Source organism: Dipodomys merriami, unplaced genomic scaffold, assembly GCF_024711535.1.
Source record: "Dipodomys merriami isolate MVZ:Mamm:240054 unplaced genomic scaffold, mDipMer1.0.p SCAF_277, whole genome shotgun sequence".
NCBI classification, from domain to species: domain Eukaryota; kingdom Metazoa; phylum Chordata; class Mammalia; order Rodentia; family Heteromyidae; genus Dipodomys; species Dipodomys merriami.
Window position 1 is genome coordinate 1058209 of NW_027204237.1, and position 19008 is coordinate 1077216.

At 44.8% G+C, this 19008-nt stretch overlaps 1 protein-coding gene across 3 annotated transcripts; it reads right to left on the reverse strand.

The window, feature by feature from the left end:
* Positions 1-33: 33 nt before the first annotated feature.
* LOC138837855 (peptidyl-prolyl cis-trans isomerase E) lies at positions 34-18509 on the reverse strand. 3 transcript variants are annotated; one of them, XM_070036868.1, is made up of 10 exons: positions 18465-18509; positions 17441-17539; positions 15644-15687; positions 14727-14753; positions 12061-12142; positions 11653-11753; positions 9429-9552; positions 7032-7217; positions 5543-5685; positions 34-146 (listed from the first exon to the last, which is right to left on the reverse strand). In XM_070036868.1, the coding sequence occupies exons 1-10, from the start codon at positions 18493-18495 to the stop codon at positions 123-125; spliced, it is 861 nt and encodes a 286-aa protein (XP_069892969.1). In that variant the 5' UTR covers positions 18496-18509; the 3' UTR covers positions 34-122. The 3 variants fall into 3 exon arrangements, with proteins under 3 accessions (XP_069892969.1, XP_069892968.1, XP_069892970.1); XM_070036867.1 differs by lacking the exon at positions 34-146 and adding an exon at positions 1843-5408; XM_070036869.1 differs by lacking the exon at positions 34-146 and adding an exon at positions 1843-5408 and having other exon boundaries at positions 18473-18503.
* Between the last annotated feature and the right edge of the window lie 499 nt (positions 18510-19008).

Consider the following 19008-nt stretch of genomic DNA (forward strand, 5'->3'; position numbering starts at 1 on the left):
ATTCCAGAACTTCTCTAACAATTCTTAGTTTTCAACATCAAGGATTGTTTTTTAGACAATTGTAAATAATAAAATTTATAATTATATACTTCTGGTATCTTTTTTATGTCCAATGACATAATTTAGAGCTCAGTCAGGCACAGTACCTAGGAAGGAACAAGAGTGGTTATCTTTTTTGTTGTTGTTATCTGTGGGACTTGAATTCAGAGCCTAGCAGTTCCTGAGCTTTTTGGCTCAAGTAGTACTCTACCACTCAAGCCACAGCACCACTTCTAATTTTCTAGTGACTAATTAAGAGATAAGAGTCTCATGGACTTTCCTGCCTGGGCTGGCTTTGAACCACGATGCTCAGATCTCAGCTTCTTGTGTAGCTAGGATTACAGGATTACAGGATTACAGCCACTGGCACCTTTTTTTCATCCCTTTTTTATACAGAAAGGAAAAACAAGGAATTACCTACCTAGCTGGCCATCAGATTTCCAATTGTGTGTGTGTACTGGGGTTTGAACTCAGGGTCTGGGCACTGTCTTTGAATTTTCTTTGCTCAAGGCTAGTGCTCTACCACTTAAGACATAGCTCCACTTCCAGCTTTTTGGGGTTTAACTGGGGATAAGTCTTCGACTTTCCTGCCTGCGCTGGCTTTGGACATTGATCCTCAGATCTCAGGCTCCTGAGTAGCTAAGATTACAGATTTGAGTCACCAGCACTTGGCTAGACTTCCCATTTTTGATGGTCATCAAATGAAAAATGGAAAAGCCCTTGAACAGTGAAATAGTTGTGAATGAACACAACTATTTTTCAAGGAGTTTCCTACAGCAAATGGGTGTCTTGGCTGACAACACTGTGACAGTGCCATTTCCCCTTTCATTTGGGAGAGGGCCGGTTTATATAACTGGTTGTCCCAGAGGAGGAAGTAAAATAAAGGTGTTCAGTTCAGACCTACTGACAGCAGTGAGAAATTAGTGACAGTTGTCAGAAAAGGAAGACACAAAATATAGCAGTGTAAATGCTGTCAATACTAGCCTCAGGTCACACACCAGAGGATTAGTATTCACTATCTTTGTGTGTGGGCACATGTGTGTGTGCACATATGCACGCACGTGCCTGCCAATACTAGGGCCTAAACTCCAGACCTCAAGCTCTCCTTTAATTTTTTTTTGTTCACAGCTGGTTCTCTACCACTTGAGCCATATCTTCACTTCCACCTTTTTGCTAGTTAATTGGGAGCTAAGAGTCTCTTGGATTTGTCTACCCAAAGGTGGCTGTGAACCTTGATCCTCAGGTCTGAGTCCTGAGTAGCTAGGATTATAGGCATGAGCCACCAGCATCCAGCTAAGTTGACTCAGTCTACTAAGGAAAGAAAATGTTTCTGAAAAATTCCTATGAAATAGGACAGCAGTCAGTGTAGTAGCAAATGGATGTGAGTCCAGCCTTGGCTTCTTCCTCTGCAGAACTATAAAATTTAGATACCTACAAACATTTGGGATGCCTGGCATATAAATAATTAACAATTGGTGCCTGTTATCACTACAAGTAGATCTTCTCATTTTGAGCCACTTCTGTACAAAAATGTGACGTGCAAATGATGTTCCTTTTCAGAAAACTCTGCACACTGCATTCCTTGAGAGCAGGACTTGCCTTCTAACCACCTTTAAAGACCTGGCAGGTATCTAGTCAGAAGGTGGTAGCTGGGCTGTGAGCCTTCAATCCTGTGTTCCCAGACATTGAGACCCACATCTGCTGAAGGACAAATGCGAGATCCCACCAGATCCCACCATAGCAATCTGAATGGGGCAACTGCTCATTCAGGGTTCTACCAGTAATAAAAATAGACCTTACAAGAACACTTGACCCACTTTTATTAGTATTTTCATTTTTAATCTTCCAATGGTTGTAAAAGGGGGCTACAATTTAACATGTCCATTTATGTGTCTGGTGCTTTTTGATCAACACCCTGCCGTCTATCTCCCATCCCTTCCTTTTTCACATATATACATTGAGTACTGTCACATATTTGTTCCCCATTCCCTCTCCCATTTCCACCCCCTTCCTATCAGCCCTGCTTTTTACATTTTTTTGAAAAAAAAAAAATTAAGTCTGAGAGCATGGCTCAAGTGGTAAGAGTACCTACTAGCAATTACAAGGCCCTAAGTTAAAGCCAAGTACTGACTGGAAAAAAAAAAATGGTTTTGGAAGTGGATAATACAAAAAAAATGTAATTAAAATCACCATTAATATGTTGATCAACTTATTTCAAGGCTGATTTCTCTAAAGTATATTGACAAATTAGAGATCATTTTCATAATCCTGTGATACCATACTATATGAGTTGTTTCTGATGGGACTTTTCTGCTTTATTATAGGGTAAAAATTGCCCTGTTAATAAACATTTTTTGAAAACATGCTTATCTAGTTTCCCACCACCTAGACTCTGCACTGCTGAAACTTTTGTCCATGGTCCCATTTCTCCCTCACAGGGTTGCTAAGGCTGCATTGACTGAGCTGGATACAACAGAGTTGGAGACAGTCATCACTTGAGAGGAAACACTCTGGTCTCGCCTTGGTCCAGCCATCACAAGCTGGGCAAGGTCCAATTATATGAGTGCACAAAGCAGAGCCAGGGCCCTCAGTAGTGGCATTGGAGCAGTGGGAGTGCTGATGGGAAGAACCTGGGACAGGAAGCAAGCAGGCTCAGGGGAAGCAGCTTTGCCCTTCAGACCTACCTGGTGCTCCTGGATCCACTCCCCAAATGGGTGAATCCCTTCAGAAACAATAGGGGCTGGTGTGTCAGCTGCAGAGGCAGCCAGGCTGCTGGGCCATGATGTTCTCCAGGCTCTAGGGCCCCTCTTCCCTCCTTCCTGGCAGAGTAGGATATGTTCCTGGCTACCCACTAAGGGTCCAGGGAACTATGGAGACCATTACCATGTCTCCCCACCAAGGCCTTGGGTAACAACTATCCTGTAGCAGATTGTGGTCCACAAACCCCCAACATATTGAGGCTGAGCCCACTAAGTCTCCCAGGACTCACTGCCACTGACAAGGGGGCAGGCTAAGCTTTTACATGGGCTCTGCTCACCATTCTGTATGATCTTTGGTAATTATGTAATGTGAACTTCAGTTTACCTGTGAAAGGTTTCAGTATGATTCAATCTATGGACACTCAAACTCTGAAAGAGGAAGAACCATCAATGGCTCTAATTTGGCAGATTGTTGGAACTACCCACAGGCCTCCCAAGGCTATTGATCAGCATCACAGGACACCATCGCCCATGGGGGGGCTGGCTGTGCTAACCTCTTTATACACATCCTCGCAGGTTTTTGCTTTGTTTTACTTTCTGGTGCCAGTACTGGCACTTGAACTTAGGGCCTGGGCTCTGTTCCTTATCTTTTCTGCTTAAAGCTGGAACTCTACCACTTGAGCAAAAGCAACACGTCTAGCTTTTTAGTGGTTAATTGGAGATAAATGCCTCACAGACTTTCTTGCCAGGGCTGGCTATAAACCATGATCCTCAGATCTTAGCCTCCTGAGTAGCTAAGATTACAAGTATGAGCCATTAGCACTTTGCTCTTAAACTCTTATAAAGGCCCTGGTCAGTGCTATGGTCCCAAGCTCCATATGCTTATCTTACAGCTGGTGAGTGTCCTCTGAGGCTGACCTATGTGCACAAAAGGCTAATATTAGCAGGGTCAACTTTACCACACCATGGTACCCAGTATAGTCAAACACCACCTGGATGATGCTGTGAAGGTAGTTTTTAGATGGATTAATATTTGTATTCTATAAGGTGAGTGTAAAGTCCTATGAGGAAGATGACTACAATCACCAGAGGAACTCTGCTCTAGACTGTGGATGGCAATGGCATCATCACCTCCTCCCACCCCCTGGCCTGCTGACTGCTCTCAGATTTCAGACTTGCTGCAGGAGCCAGCCAGTTACTTAAATCTTTGTCTCTGTCTACCCCCACCCCCCACTACTTACTGTACGTGACAGATACAGGGTCCATACAGTGGCAGTCATGAACTACTCAACTCTGCTTTGTAATGAGAAAGGTAGCAGTCATCAACTACTCAACTCTGCTTTGTAGCAAGAAAGCAACCATAGATATGTGCAAACAACTGAATGTGGCTGAGGCCTAACTAGACTTTATTAACAAAAAACAGGCTCTGGTAGTTTGCTGGCCTCCTGGTTCCTGGTAAAAAGGCAGAGAAGGCACTTTTGAGTCATAAAATATCTAAAAGCCTATATACTTGATAGATGCTAGTGGGTGCAATCCCAGCTTTTTTTTTTTTTTTTTGCCAGTCCTGAGGCTTGAATTCAACCTAGGCACTGTCCCTGAGCTTCTTTTGCTCAAGGCTAGCACTCTACCACTTGAGCTACTCTACCACAGTGCTACTTATGGCTTTTTCTGTTTATGTGGTACAGAGGAATCGAAACCAATGCTTCATGCATGCTAGGCAAGCACTCTACCACTAAGCCACATGCCCAGTCCAATCCCAGCTATTTAGGAGGCTAAGATCAGGAGGATTGTGATTCCAGGCCAGCCTGGGCAGAAAATTCATAAGATCTCTTATAAATGGAAGAAGCTGGGTGCCATGGTGGCATAAACTAGTCATCTAACCATGGTGAGAAGTCTCAAATATAAAAATTAGGTCTGGGTCCCAATCCTGAACAGGAAATGAGACCATCTCTCAAAAATAACCAGTGCAAAAAAGGGCTGGAGATATAGCTCAGCAGTAGAGCACATGCCTTGTAAGTGTGAGGCCCTGAGTTCAAACTCTAATACTGCCTAAAACAAAAAGCCTGTAGATTGATAGTGACAGGAAGCAGAGGCCAATCAATACACTGGTCATAAGACTCTTAGCATGCCTTTAGGAGCAGAGACAACTTTTATACTGAATTCCCAAGTCCTGACCTGGTCTAATCACCCAGCATCAAGGAAATTGCTGGCCCTGGGGAGGAAACTAAAGCTGTAGGGGAAGGCACCATGCCACACCCCCTCAATAGCCTTTCTCTAAGAAACAGCTTAGCCAGGATGTGATGTGTTCTCTGTTGACAAGTTTCAGGAACTCCCTGAAGGCCACAGTATAAAAAAACTAGGATTTATTTTTTATCAAAGAAACCACCCAGGAGCCTCAGGTGGCCCAGGACAGGCCCTGACACCTAGGACAGACAGCAGATGAAGGAGGTCCAGGCCATGCTGCAGAGGAGCTGCTCCTGAGAAAGCCCACACTATGGAAGGGCTCGGGCTGTAATACAGCTTGCTGCACAGAGTGCCCTGAGTGCTGGTTCCTTCCAGGACGCGCAGGGGCAATCGCAGAGGGAGGCGGAGCACACCACCTCACATGTACTCCCCACAGTCAGCAATGATCACCTTCTGCTTTGGCTTCCCGTCCTTGCTGCCCTGGGCCTTTGCAAGCAAAGTGGAAGAAAAGTCAGGGAACAAGGAGTGGGTTAGCTCTTTCCTGGCTAGAGCCCTCTCCAGTGTCCTACAGGGGCATGTACCAAGGGACATTTGAAGACAGGCCAGTTTTGGCCACCTACCTCAATCTGCCGTAAGACATCCAGGCCTTCAGTGACCTCCCCAAATACCACATGCTTCCCATCCAGCCAATCTGTCTTGTCACAGGTCAGGAAGAACTGGGAGCCATTGGTGTTTGGGCCAGAATTGGCCATGGAGAGGAGGCCTGGGGAGAGAATGACCTTGTCAGTTGTCTCCACCCTGCTCCAGCCCTCAAAGCCTGTGCAGACTGTAGACAGACAGCCCTCTGCAGGCAGGCTCATGCTCTAGAATGCACAGACTGGGCAGATGTGCCATTTCATCTTTCATCTAATAGGATGAGCAGGGCTGTTTTAATCATTTCATACTCACTCACTCATTCATTTAGCAAATTACTACTTCAGACTCAGGACCAAATACTCTTGCTCATTTTTTTTGCTGATTCTACCACTTGGACATATACCTGCACTTTCAGCTTTTTGCTGGTTAACCACAGATAAGACTCTCTCAGGTTTGTCTGCTTGTGTTGACTTTGAACCCTGATTGGGATTATAGGTATGAGCCACTAGCACCTGACTATTTTTTTTTTTTTTTTTTAAACACTGAAAGCGCCAGGTGCCAGTGGCTCAAGCCTGTAATCCTAGCTATTCAGGAGGCTGAGATCTAAGGATTGTGGTTCAAAGGCAGCCCTGGCAGGAAAGTCTGTGAGACTCTTATCTCCAATTAACTGCCAGAAAACTGGAAGTGGTAGCTGTAGCTCAAGTCTGGCTTTGAGCTGAAGAGCTGAGGGACAGTACCCAGGCCAAGTTCAAGCCCCATGACTGACAAAAAAAAAAAGGGATCGATAGCACATCCTTGTATGCTGATGGGCAATCCAGCAGAGCAAGGTAAATGTATTATACAAAGCAGAGGAGGACACTGAAGCAACCAGGTTCCAAGCAGGGGAGAGGGATGGCTGTCCACAGATGGAGAGGAAGAGCAGAAGCCAGAAACAGGAGTGTGCATGTGTGGAGAAGCAGGAGAGACAGGTAGAGGATGAGGCAGGGGGGTGATCAGAGACCTCAGGAGTGAAAATGGGGAGGATCATCATCTCCGATTGGAACTGAGCATCAACAAGGGCATTCTGATCAGATCCGTAGCAACAATTGGGGGGACACAGTACAATTTTGTCTCAAGTTGTGGGGAGAAAGCGAGCCCTGAGATTTTACTAGATAAAGAAGATGGGATGCCAGAGAGGGTGAGAGTACAAGACAAAACTTTTGATGGCAGACCACAGAATCTAAGCTAAGTTACCAGTGAGTATTGACTGACACGGTGGGGTAGGAGAATGGGGAGTATATGATTACATGGTCATTACAAGTGAATGCACCCCAGCTAGAGTGAATGTTTCTCTTCTGTTCAGCAGTTTGCTCTCCCCCAACCCCTGTCCTTCTGCCAGAACCACTGCCCATCCTTCCAGCCTGCACTACCACTCTGTCCAGCCCCAGGCCCAGGCTCAGCGTCATTCATTGCCACAGCCCAATTAGCAGCTACCTGGTCCAGTGTGTTTGAGGATAAAGTTTTCATCATCAAACTTCTTCCCATAGATGGACTTGCCCCCAGTGCCGTTGTGGTTTGTGAAATCACCGCCCTGGCACATGAACTGGGGGATGATGCGGTGGAAGCTGCTCCCCTTGAAGCCAAAGCCCTTCTCGTGGGTGCACAGGCAGCGGAAGTTCTCTGAGGGTGGGAGAGGAAAGGGTGCGAAGGTTAAAAGATAAAACAAACGAAGAAGAAACAAAACCTCTGAAAAGCAGTGTTTTGTTTAGCGTTTGTCAGTTGTCCTTGTTATCCATACAGGTATCCATATTGGTTTGCAAAAGTCCCTTTTAACCTATGTACATTATAAATATCTTCATATGTATGTATATATAGATAGGTAGATATGTATATTTAGATATATATGTGTATATCTATCTATCTATATATATACACATATAAATAAACAGCTCTACTTCTGATTTTTTGGTGCTTAATTGGAGATAAAAGGCTTAGACTAAGGAAAGCAAGCCCCAGCTGGCTTTGAATCATGATCCTCAGCTGTCAGCCTTCTGAGTAGCTAGGACTAGAGGCATGAGCCACTTGTGCCTGGCACTATCTTCCTATATTTTATATAATCTCTAGATGACTTACAATACCTTACAGTGTGTAAAAGCGATGTAAGGAGTAGTTGTTACACCACACTGTCTAGGGAACAACAACAAGGAAAAAAGTTCAAACATGTTCAGCACAGATATAATTTTTTTTGTCTTTTCTTTTTTGGTACTGAGGAACAAACCCAGGGCACTCCATTTGCTAGACAAGCGCTTTGCCACTGATCCACATGCCAGCCCTACCTGCAATTTTTCCTCCAAATATTTTTGACCTGTGGCTGATTGAATCCACAGAGTGGATCCCAAGGATAGGGAGGGCTAGATGTATTTTCACTCTAAACAAGAGATGCTCATGTAAACGTAAGTGATGCTGATCTCCTAAAGGACAACAGGGCATACTGATTAAAGAAGGAAGACTAAATATGTGCACTCTAGCTCTGCTGCCTCTCCAAAAAACACTAAAGTGGTAGCAAAGTATTCTGTTTGTTTGGTTTTGTGCTGGTCCTAGAGCTTGAACTCAGGGCCTGGATGTTATCTCTGTGCTTTTTTGCTGAAGGCCAGTGCTCTACCACTTGAGCCACAGTTTCACTTCTGGCTTTTTAGTGGTTGACTGGAGATAAGAGTCTCATGGACTTCTCGGCTGCAGCTGACTTCTAACCATGACCCTCAGATCTCAGCTTCCTGAGTAGCTAGGACTACAGGTGTGAGCCACGGGCGCCCAGCCTGATGTTTTCTTAAAATAAGTTTTGTGATACTCTCTTTAATCATATATGTAAGTAGTATAATTTACATAAAAAACAATAAATTCACGCCAGCACTTAAAAACTAGAAAGGAGCCAGCACCAGTGGCTCATGCCTATAATCCTAGCCATCAGGAGGCTGAGATTTGAGGATTGTGGTTCAAAGCCAGTACAGGCAGCAAAGCCTGTGAGACTCTTATCTCCAATAAACTACTCAGAAAAAGCCAGAAGTAGAACTGTGGCTCTAGTGACAGCACAAAGAAGCTCAGGGACAGCACCCAGGCCTCTAGTTCAAGCCCCAGGACCAGGAAAAACCAACCAACCAACCAACAAAAAAACACCTAGAGAGGATACTCAAGAAACAATATGTTACTTTTTTTTTTGTTTTTTGGTGTTTTTGGTCGGTCGTGGGGCTTGAATTCTATGCCTGGGTGCTGTCCCTGAGCTCTTTAGCTCAAGGCTAGCACTCTACTACTTGAGCCACAGTGCTACTTCCGGCCTTTTCTGTTTATGTGGTGCTGAGGAATCAAACCCAGGGCCTCATGCATGGGAGGCAAGCGCTCTACCGCTTGCCACCTTCCCACCTTCCAGCCCCTATTTTTTTTGTTTGTTTTTGCCAGTCCTAGGCCTTGAACTTAGGGCCTGGGCAATATCCTTGAGCTTCTTTTGCTCAAGGCTAGCATTCTACCACTTGAGCCACAGCACAATTTCCAGCTTTTTCTGTTTATGTGGTACTGAGGAATTAAACATGCTAGGCAAGCACTCTACCACATTCCCAGCCCCACATGTTACTTTTGGAGGGCAGAAACATATTTTTCAATGAGTGCAGTGCCATATTGTTGGAATACATATGTGTAGTATTACTTTAACCACGACCACCTTATTTACTTGAATTGTTATTAAATTATGATTATTATGAAGCTTATAAAGCTTCAAAAATGCCTGCTTTGACTCATCTATTACTAGTTATCAGGATCTGAGATGTATCAGAAGCATTAGGTCAGAAACATTACTCAGCCACCAGCTTCCCACCAACCAGACTGCAGGCCCCTCCTTACCTGCTGTCATGGGTACCACATCGGAGCGCAGGAGCATCTGGATGCGGCCAGCTGGCTTGTTCCCAATCTTGATGTCCATGTACACCTGAGGATTTGACCGGGATTTTTTTGCAGCAGGCTCTCCCTAGGTGCAGAGGAAATTGCTAGTTAGAGGAAACTCCCAACTCCTCAAGCAGAAGCAAGTGTTCTGTACACTCTCAGAACACTACTGAACAGGCCAGACGAAGGTCCTGATAGGGAAGGCTGTGGCCCTGACAGCCCAGCTGCACACAACCCAGGTGACAGACCTTAACACTATCTAACAGGGGGCCCACCTACAGGTGTGTCTCCCCGCGCTCACTCTCAGAGATGCACCAGCTTACTTCTCTCTGTCCTAGGCCACACTCTACTCCAACAAGCAGATATGCTCGCACCACCCCCTCCATGGCCAGCAGTACTGTCACATGGTATGGAAACAAGGGGGAGCCTTTGTGCTGTGGCCCAACTGCTCGGAGTACAATAGAGGCCCTGGCTTCGCTTTATGCTCTAAGTAGGTAAGACTAAGCAGAGAATCAAGAGAGATCTAATATAATCAAGACATCTGTTTGAAGAGCAAAGCTAGATGTTACCTTGTTTTTGGTTCAGCTGACCAAGTACATATGGAGGCTTCACTGGCATAGGTACTACTACTGCTGTCTGCCCTCAAACACAGCAGCAGCCACACTCACAGCACTTATTGTATAACAAGGGTGGTAACTAGAACCTTCCTCCTCAAGTCTATGCTGTTCATCATATACTCCACCTCACATCTGTATTAAGAAGTGAACATAAGGCCCCTAACTTCACAGAATTTACTTCCCAGAAAAGGAAGGGCAACTGGAATCCATGTAGTTCGTGCAAAAGCAAAGACTGAACAAAGAAATACAAAGGATTATTTTACTAAGCATTGCAGAAGGGGACTGTGCTGAGGGAGATGGGACGGGAGACACAGGATCAAGAACTGGAGAGTCCTTTCCGGTCTAGGTCCCATGGGAGAAATGATGGGAGAGGTGAAAAGTTCTGACGAGACTGTTAATGACTAGAGTGGTGTCTCAGAAAGCTCATTCTAGCTCTCTTTAGGAAAGACTGCATCCAGAGGCAAGCTAGGAAGCGGCCGCAATTTATCCAAATGACAGGCTAAGCTGGGACCACTGCTCCAAGGCAGAGGGTTTCTAAGGTTTCAGAGAAACGTTGCAGAATACAGTGCTGTGCTGGCTCTACCTTAGCAGGGTCTAGAGGAACCCAAGGGCTTCTACCGACTTTGAGGGCCACACAAGGCCTCTCAATTTCTGGCTTAGGTCAAAACGTGCATGGATGGTGGCAAAGTAACCAAAGTTGAGAATATAGGAAGTCACAATCAGAGAAGGTGGGGAACCATTCCAGGCAACCTGAAGTCACCATCAACTTATAGGCAGAAATATGTGAAGTTCAGTGTTAGGAACAGAGACCATGAAAGTCACCAGTGCAGCACAGTCCAACATGGACTGAGACTTTTAACTGAAGGAGAAAAATGTTGAAAGCTAAAGCTAAAGCAGAAAAGAAGACTGCTCACAAGGTATGCAGAAGGGAAGCCCACACTGCGCTAGTCAGGGAGGTATGCTAAGAATGAGGAAAAAGTCCAGGGCTATGCTCTCCTAGGAGAGAAGCCTGAATCCATGCACAGGTTGAAGGGAAGCTACCAACACTGTCCTGTATCCTCTGCACAAGGCAAGAGGACAGAGAGCCTGGTACCAAAATCCTCAGTGCAGTGGTGTGAGGAATAATCAGGTTCCTATCAGCCAAGTCACAAGTTCAGGCCTGAGCAGAACACAAGAAAACTCAAAGCTTCTTTCTTCCTTTCATTCACTCAACACAGCCTTTGTCAAAGGACTATATTCAATATCTATCCTTTCTGTTTTCTTGCAGATAAACAAATTCCATAAAAACCTAGGCACTACCCCTCCTCCAGAAGCAGTAGCTTTTTTTTTTTTTTTAAAGCAGGGCCTAGGCGCTGTCCCTCAGCTCTTCAGCTCAAGGCTAGTATTCTACCACTTGACAAACAGTGCCATTTCCGGTTTTCTGGTGGTTTAGTGGAGATAAGAGCCTCACAAACTTTCCTGCCCAGGCTGGCTTTGAACCGCAATCCTCAGATCGCAGCTTCCTGAGTAGCCAATATTATAGGCGTGAGCCACTGGCACCTGGCCTAAACAGCAGCTTTTGTTCTCACCTCCTGGGTTTCAGCTTTGGGAGGTTCTGACCCTTCTTCCTCTTTATTCTCTTCAAGAGTCTTCCCAGAGAATTTCTTCAACCAGTCATCATCTGACCAAACTAAACAGGAAGAGTTGAACAAAGTTAGGAAATTCAACCTATCAGCCAAATGCTAAGGAGATACTCTGCTCAGTCACCTCCACCTGGAAGATGTCACTAGAGCTCTAGGCCACAAGCATCCCCTTTGAGAACACCCCGGACGAACAGCCCTTTCACAGGAACAGAGCACTTAAGAAAATAGGAAAGATAAGAGGATTAGGAAGGATTTTTCTCATAATAGACATTATTTGCATTTAGATATATAGAGGTAACAATGCATGGAAGCCAAACTGGAGGACATGACAGAAATCCAAGGAGCTCTTCTTACCCGGTCTGGAAGAGCCCTCCTTAATTCTCATTGGTTTAGCCAAATTGACACGAATTGTCCGTCCAAAGAGCTCAGATTCATTCTGAAAGATCAAAAATGCTGCTGCTTAAACTGTCAAATTAAAGAGCCAGAAAGCTCTTTATTTTTGAGCCATGTTCTTGGTTTCTCCTCCCTTCATCCAAGTCCCCAGCAAAAGCTCTGTCCTCACCACAAGCTCTTGAGAGGAATCTGCAGGTCATTTCTTCCCTTAAATGGTCATATACTTCCTATCTGTCAACACTAGCAAAGGTCTGCCTACCAACTTAGATTCAAGCGACTTAAAATTACAAGAATAAATATAGTTTCCTAGAACCTGAGTTCACCTTCAAAAGCCAAGATCAGCTTTGAATTAATGAAACATGATTTCTCTCTGACAGCAAAGGAACATGTTTGATGAACAGGTAATAGAGAACAAGGAATAAAGAACTTCCTTATCCAAAGATAACTGGCATTGGGATAGATAACTTAATATGAATACCCTTAAAGAAATTATAAAAACTTCATGGTAAAAAGTGGAAAAAAGACTTATACTAGCTACCTGAGAGGCTGAGATCAGGAAGATCACAGTTTGAAACCAGCTGGTGCAAAAGTTCAGGAGACTCCTTTCTCAACCAATAGCACATCTGACATCCCAGATACGGTAAGAAGTGTTAAATAGGAGATCACAATCCTGGGCCACCTCGGTCAAAAGCAAAACCCTATCTCAAAATAACCAGTGAGCCAGGCGCCAGTGGCTCACACCTATAATCCTAGCTACTTAGGAGGCTGAGATCTGAAGATTGCGGTTCAAAGCCAGCCCAGGCAGGAAAAGCTGTGAAACTCTTATCTCCAATAAAACCACCAGAAAACCAGAAATGGAACTGTGGCTCAAGTGCTAGCCTTGAGCTGAAGAGGTGAGGGACATCACTCAGGCTCCATAACTGACAAAAACCAAAACAACCCATCAGTGAAAGCTGTGTACCAGTGGCTCACACCTAGCTACTTGGGAGGTGAAGAACTGGAGGGTTGTGGTTCTGGGATAATCTAGGTAGAAAAGTCCACCAAACGTCATCTCAACAAAAGGACAAGCAGACCACAGTTGCAGCTACCTATCATCCTAGCAAGGACAAAAAGACTAAAATAGGTATATCACAGTCTAGGATCCATGCCCAAGCAGAAAGTGAAACTATCTATCTTAAAAGTAACCAGCCAGGCAAAGCTGGCTCATGTCTGTAATCCTAGCTTCTCAGAAGGCTGAAATCTAAGGACCTCACTTCAAAGCCAGCCTGGGCTTTGTTAAGTCTGTGAGTCTCTTATTGTCAATTAATCACCCAAAAAGCCAGAAGTGGATTTGTGGCTCAAGTGGCAGAATGCTAGCCTTGAGCTAAAGAAGCTCAGGGACAGTGCGCGGGCCCTGAATTTAAGTCTCAGGACACACACACAGACACACACAGACACACAGACACACAGACACACACACACACACACACACACACGCACACACCAGTGCTGGAGTTGTGGCTCTGAAGCAGAATGACTACCTAGAACACATGAGACCTTGAGTTCAAAACCCTAGTACTGTCAAACAAAAACAACAAAACAAAACAAACAAACAACAAAACAAACAAAAAGTGCAAAAAAGGGCTGAAGGCATGGCACAGTAGAATACTTTTAAGATGCTAAACAACCAAAAAAAGTCAGATATGGAAACTAACAGACTGTTGCTGTTTTCTGGAATATTGGTGGTTTTTTTTTTTTTCCTTTTTAAAAAAATGGAGGGGTAGGAATGTGGCTTAGCGGTAGAGTGCTTATCTAGCATGCATGAAGCCCTGGGTTCAATTCTTTAGCACCACATAAACAGAAAAAGCCAGAAGTAGCACTATGGTTCAAGTGGTAGTGTGATAGCCTTCAGCAAAAAGAAACTTAGGGTTAGTGGTCAGGCCCTGAGTTCAAGCTCCAGGACTAGGGAGAAGAAATGGAGTATGTTGAGTATCTTTACTACAAGTTTGTTCAGATAGCACCTGGAAAAGCTACTGCTGCTCCTTTTTTTTTTTTCTTTTGGATCTGGGGCTGGAACTCTGGGTCTGGGCACCATCCCTGGGCTTTTGTGCTCAAGATTAGGGCTATACCACTTGAACCACAGCCCCACTTCTGGCTTTTGGTGGTTAATTGGAGATAAGAGTCTCACAGACATTCCTGCCAGGCTGGATCTGAAATGCAATCTTCAGATCACAGCCTCCTGAGTGGCTAGGTTGACAGGCGTGAGCCACCAGCACCTGGCTGCTACTGCTGCTTTTGATGTATAACATACTGCTATTACTGTTGATTTTTTTTTTTATACAAATGTGTATTTTGAATATTTGGAAATTTCAGCTAGCTGTGTTTTCATTTTGGAGAAAGAAGTATACTTGTTTATGGTGTTGAGTTGGAACTGTACAGAAATTAAGATATTAGTCTAGAAACGGTTGATTTTGTTTTTTATCCATTTGTACAGGGGTAACACACTACATGAAAGGTCTTGTCTTTTTAGGTTTGATTACAGAAACTAACAGTCTACAGATAATGAATCAGAGAGGGAGAGAAAGTGAGGACCATGTATACCACCAAAAACAACTTCAGTTGAATAAGGCTTCCCAGCCATACCATACCATGTTGTCAATAGCTGCTGCAGCATCCTGCCAAAAAAAGACAAAAAGCTGTAAGTTTAGGTTTGTAGCTGAATGCTAAACAGACATACACTCATTAGCAAAACCTCTGCTTGCCTAGATTCTGTTTGTGTGATTAACAAAAGAGTGCTTGCATGACTGATATTTGAGCTAGTGATCCTGTAATTTGCTCTCTAGTTGAAGGCACAATAAATAATCACCAGCACTACCAGCCAAAAATTTTCAATAAACAGCACTGTAGGAGCTCTACAGAGGTAAGATGGGCAGGGTCTGTTAGAAGGTCTAAGGCATTATTCAGTCTTGTAAGATAAAGTGAGGGATGCTTTCCTTTAAACAGTTCTTCTGGCCATCTGAAAGCCTCAGCCTAACACCCAGAAACTAAACCAAACAGAGAAGAGTTTCCTTTGTAATCAATAACAATACAAACCATAGATTAAACAAAGGTAGTACAGATAAGCACAGTACTAATGGCTCATGCCTGTAATCCTAGTGACTCAAAAGGCTGAGATTTAAGGATCCCAATTTGAAGCCAGTCAAAGAAAGAAAGTCCATGACACTCTTATCTCCAATTAACCACCAAAAGAAAAACACACACAAAAAACAACCTGAAACCCCAGAAGTGGAGTTATGGCTTAAATGATAGAACTCTAGCCTTGAGAAAAAAAAAAGCTCAGGGTAAACACCAAGGCACTGAGTTCAAGCCACAGGAACGAACACACACACACACACACACACACACACACACACACACACACACACACACACACACACACACACACACACACACACACACACACACACACACACACACACACACACACACACACACACACACACACACACACACACACACACACACACACACACACACACACAAATATAGAACAGAATTTTCTCACTTCTGCCAACTCAAATTCAACAAAAGCAAATCCTCGGTGCTTTTCTGCAAAAAGAAAAACAAAACAAAACAAGTGATTACTATAGAGGCAATGAGAAGAAGCATAAGATCACAAAATAAAGTCAGTTACATGTCAGATTCAGATACCAGAAATTCTACCCAATAACTGTTTAGGAATCTCATTCTTTGAGTCCTTTTCCCCCCCACCCCCACCCCCACCCCCTGGTCGGTCATGGAGCCTGAACTCTGGGCCTGGGTACTGTCCCTCAGCTCTTCAGCGCAAGGCTAGCACTCTACCACTTGAGCCACAGCGCCATTTCTGGCTTTTTCTGCTTATGTGGTGCTGAGGAATTGAACCTAGGGCCTCATGTATGCAAGGCAAGCGCTCTACCACTGAGCTAACTTCCCAGCCACTTTGAGTTCTCTTTACATTTTAAGCAATAATAAACATTTTCATAGGCAGAGCTAAATATCAACTGTGTTTTTCATTTTAAAAAATGAGCATTCAATTCTCCTACTAAAGCCAAATTTAAAACTTCAACATTCACATGTCAGACAACTAGAAAAATAAAGTCTTAATTTAACTAACCAATTACTCATTTAAATATACAATGTGAAGCTGGACATAGTGGTGTGCACCTATAATACCAGCTGGCAGAAGGATTGCCAGTTCGAGGCCAGCCTAGGCACTATAGACTGTCTCAAAAGAAAAAAAACAGCACATCGACCAGATGCATTATACTCATAAACTGACATACGCATTGAACCCATGAATTGTTGAATAAAACCCCTTTGTACAACTACTTACAGATAATAAGAAACAAGAAAGGAAGCAAGAGAGAGAGAGAAAAACAGAGAGACAGAGACAGAAAACAAGCAAGCTAGCTGGGTGCTGATCTTAGCTATTCTGGAGACTTGAGATTTGAGGACGATAGTTCAGAGCACAAACTTGAGAGACTCACATCTTCAATTAATCAGCAAAAAGCCAGGAGTGGAAGCATGGCTCAAGTGGTAGAGTACCAGCAATGATTGAAAAAGTGAGAGACCCAGGAGTACAAGTCCCAGTATAAGCATATACACAAACAACAACAAAAAGACACCAAGCAAATAAATAATTTGAATATCAAGTGTGCATAAAACATGAATCATAAAACCTGATAAAGATGTTCAGTTTTACCCTCAGGTAAATGTTGTTCTGACTACAGAGGTCAGTCACAATATTAATTTTAGAACTCAGACACAAAAGGGCCCTTAGAAAGTCAATATAGGGCTGGGAATGTGGCTTAGTGGTAGAGTGCTTGCCTTGCCTACATAAAAGCCTGGCTTCGACTCCTCAGTACCACATACACAAAAAAAGCCAGAAGTGGCACTGTGTCTCAAGTGGTAGAGTGCTAACATTGAACAAAAGAAGTTCAGGGATAATGCCTAGGCCCTGAGTTCAAGCCCCAGCACTGGCCAAAAAAAAAAAAAAAAGTCAATATAAACATTGTTTATATATTATATGTATATATATAATTTTTATTTATTTTTTATTTTTTGGGTCTGGTTGTAGGGCTTAAACTCTGGGCCTGGGTGCTATCCCTCAGCTCTTCAGCTCAAGGATAGCGCTCTACCACTTGAGCCACAGCCCCACTTCCAGCTTTTTTCTGCTTATGTGGTTCTGAGGAATCGAACCCAGGGCCTCATTCATGCTAGGCAAGCACTCTACCACTGAGCCAACTTCCCAGCCCCTATATATAATTTTTAAAACAGGCTTTCCTGCTGCCTCACTCACGTAAGACACATTCAAAGAACTCACCTGTTTCATAATCAAGAGGAATCTGAATATCTGTGATGTCTCCAAAAGGAATAAATGCAGCATGAAGAACTTTGTCGTCCACTTCTTCCGCCAGACCACCTACACATACGCAGAGAGGATTGCCTTCTCAATTACTGCCCTGGATACTAAACAAAGTAGCCATTGCCAGGTCCCATGCTGGCCAAAGGAAGGGATCTTTGCATCCAGTCCTTTGGCCACAAAAACAGCTCCCTCTTATCTACTCCTTGCCCATACTTACGACTTACACTCCTCTCCATCCTTCCTTCAGACCTTTAAGTAGCCCTATAGGATTCCTGCAATAGGTTCATCACTGAATTCCCTGACTCAACTCACAAAGCCAATCAGAAGAATCTTGGTGAAAAGCACACATTTGAACCTATCACGTCTCTGAACCTATGGGGTCTCTCTCAAAGACTGCAGAAAAAAGTGCAAACTTTCTCCTTAGCAAAGTGCACAAGATCTTCCAGCATCTTATGCTCTGCTTGCTTGATTTCCTCGGGTAGCCTGAAAATATAACCGACCTGCCACTTACACGTGTCAGGCCAGTTCGCAGCTCAGGGCTTTCGGCTCCCCGCAGTACACATCTTTGCCTCTGACTCCGCCAACGCCAGCCGCGGCGGCACCCTCACCCCTCCAGACGGACTGGTCATTCTCCTCCAGCCCCTGTGCATCACTGGCCGTCCCCACCACAGCGCTCATCAAAGACCCACTTTCTCCTAACTAGCCAGGGAACTCCTTCCTGCAGTGAACATTTCTAAAACGAACGGGCGCCCGGGTTTGGGAGACGCTGACATTGCCCCGCACTCCGCCGGGTTCCCGCCGAGCTCAGCGGACTAGGAAGGAAGCCCGAATCAAGGCTCGATCGCTGCGTCTCGGGCAAAGCACTGCTTCGCAGACCCGGCCCTGACAACTGCCCCCCCATCCCCACAACCCTGACCCCCACGGCCCCGACCCACTAGCAGCGGGGTCGCTCGGACAGCGCTTAGCGGCCGCGCCTGCTCACCCACGTACAACACACGCTTAGTAGTGGCCATCTTCCTCCCGCACTTTTCCGGCGGAAGCTGGTGCTCGTCCCGCCCCCTCCGCGGTTGCCACGCCCCTCACTACAACCACGCCCACTCTAGTCCTGTTCCGCAGCTACTTCCCGGCGCTTGCGCACTCTCTCGTGGATCCGGTAACCGCTGGCTTCCTGCCATCACTTATCTACACTACAGGTGATGAATGGGCAGCCATGAGTCGGGCCCTTCCAGAGCTAGCGGTGTCCTGGGAAGCAAACCTTGGCCTAATCAGCTAGGGTTTTATAGGTAAAAGATCAGCCACAAACTAACTGTGGTCTGGGGACTATCCTGTGCTGTTTGCTTTTGGACAATCCTGGAGGCGAAGAATGTTTCCTACACAAGGGGTGGTGGCTCACAGCTGTCATTTCACCTACTTGGGAGTCAGAAATAGGAGGATTGCTGTCTGTGGGTGTTAGAGGACAGCAGAAGTCCCGATCTGAAAAAATAAAGAGCACACACACACACACACACACACACACACACACACAC

What these genes read in the sequence shown, in the direction of transcription:
- LOC138837855 (XM_070036867.1), bottom strand. Translation starts at nt 18,495, where the DNA reads ATGGCCACTACTAAGCGTGTGTTGTACGTGG. An exon ending in TTGAATTTGAGTTGGCAGAA is followed by an intron (nt 14,754 to 15,643) that starts GTGAGAAAATTC and finishes TTTTTTTGGCAG; the next exon opens with GATGCTGCAGCAGCTATTGA. An exon ending in TGTGGTACCCATGACAGCAG is followed by an intron (nt 7,218 to 9,428) that starts GTAAGGAGGGGC and finishes TCCCACCCTCAG; the next exon opens with AGAACTTCCGCTGCCTGTGC.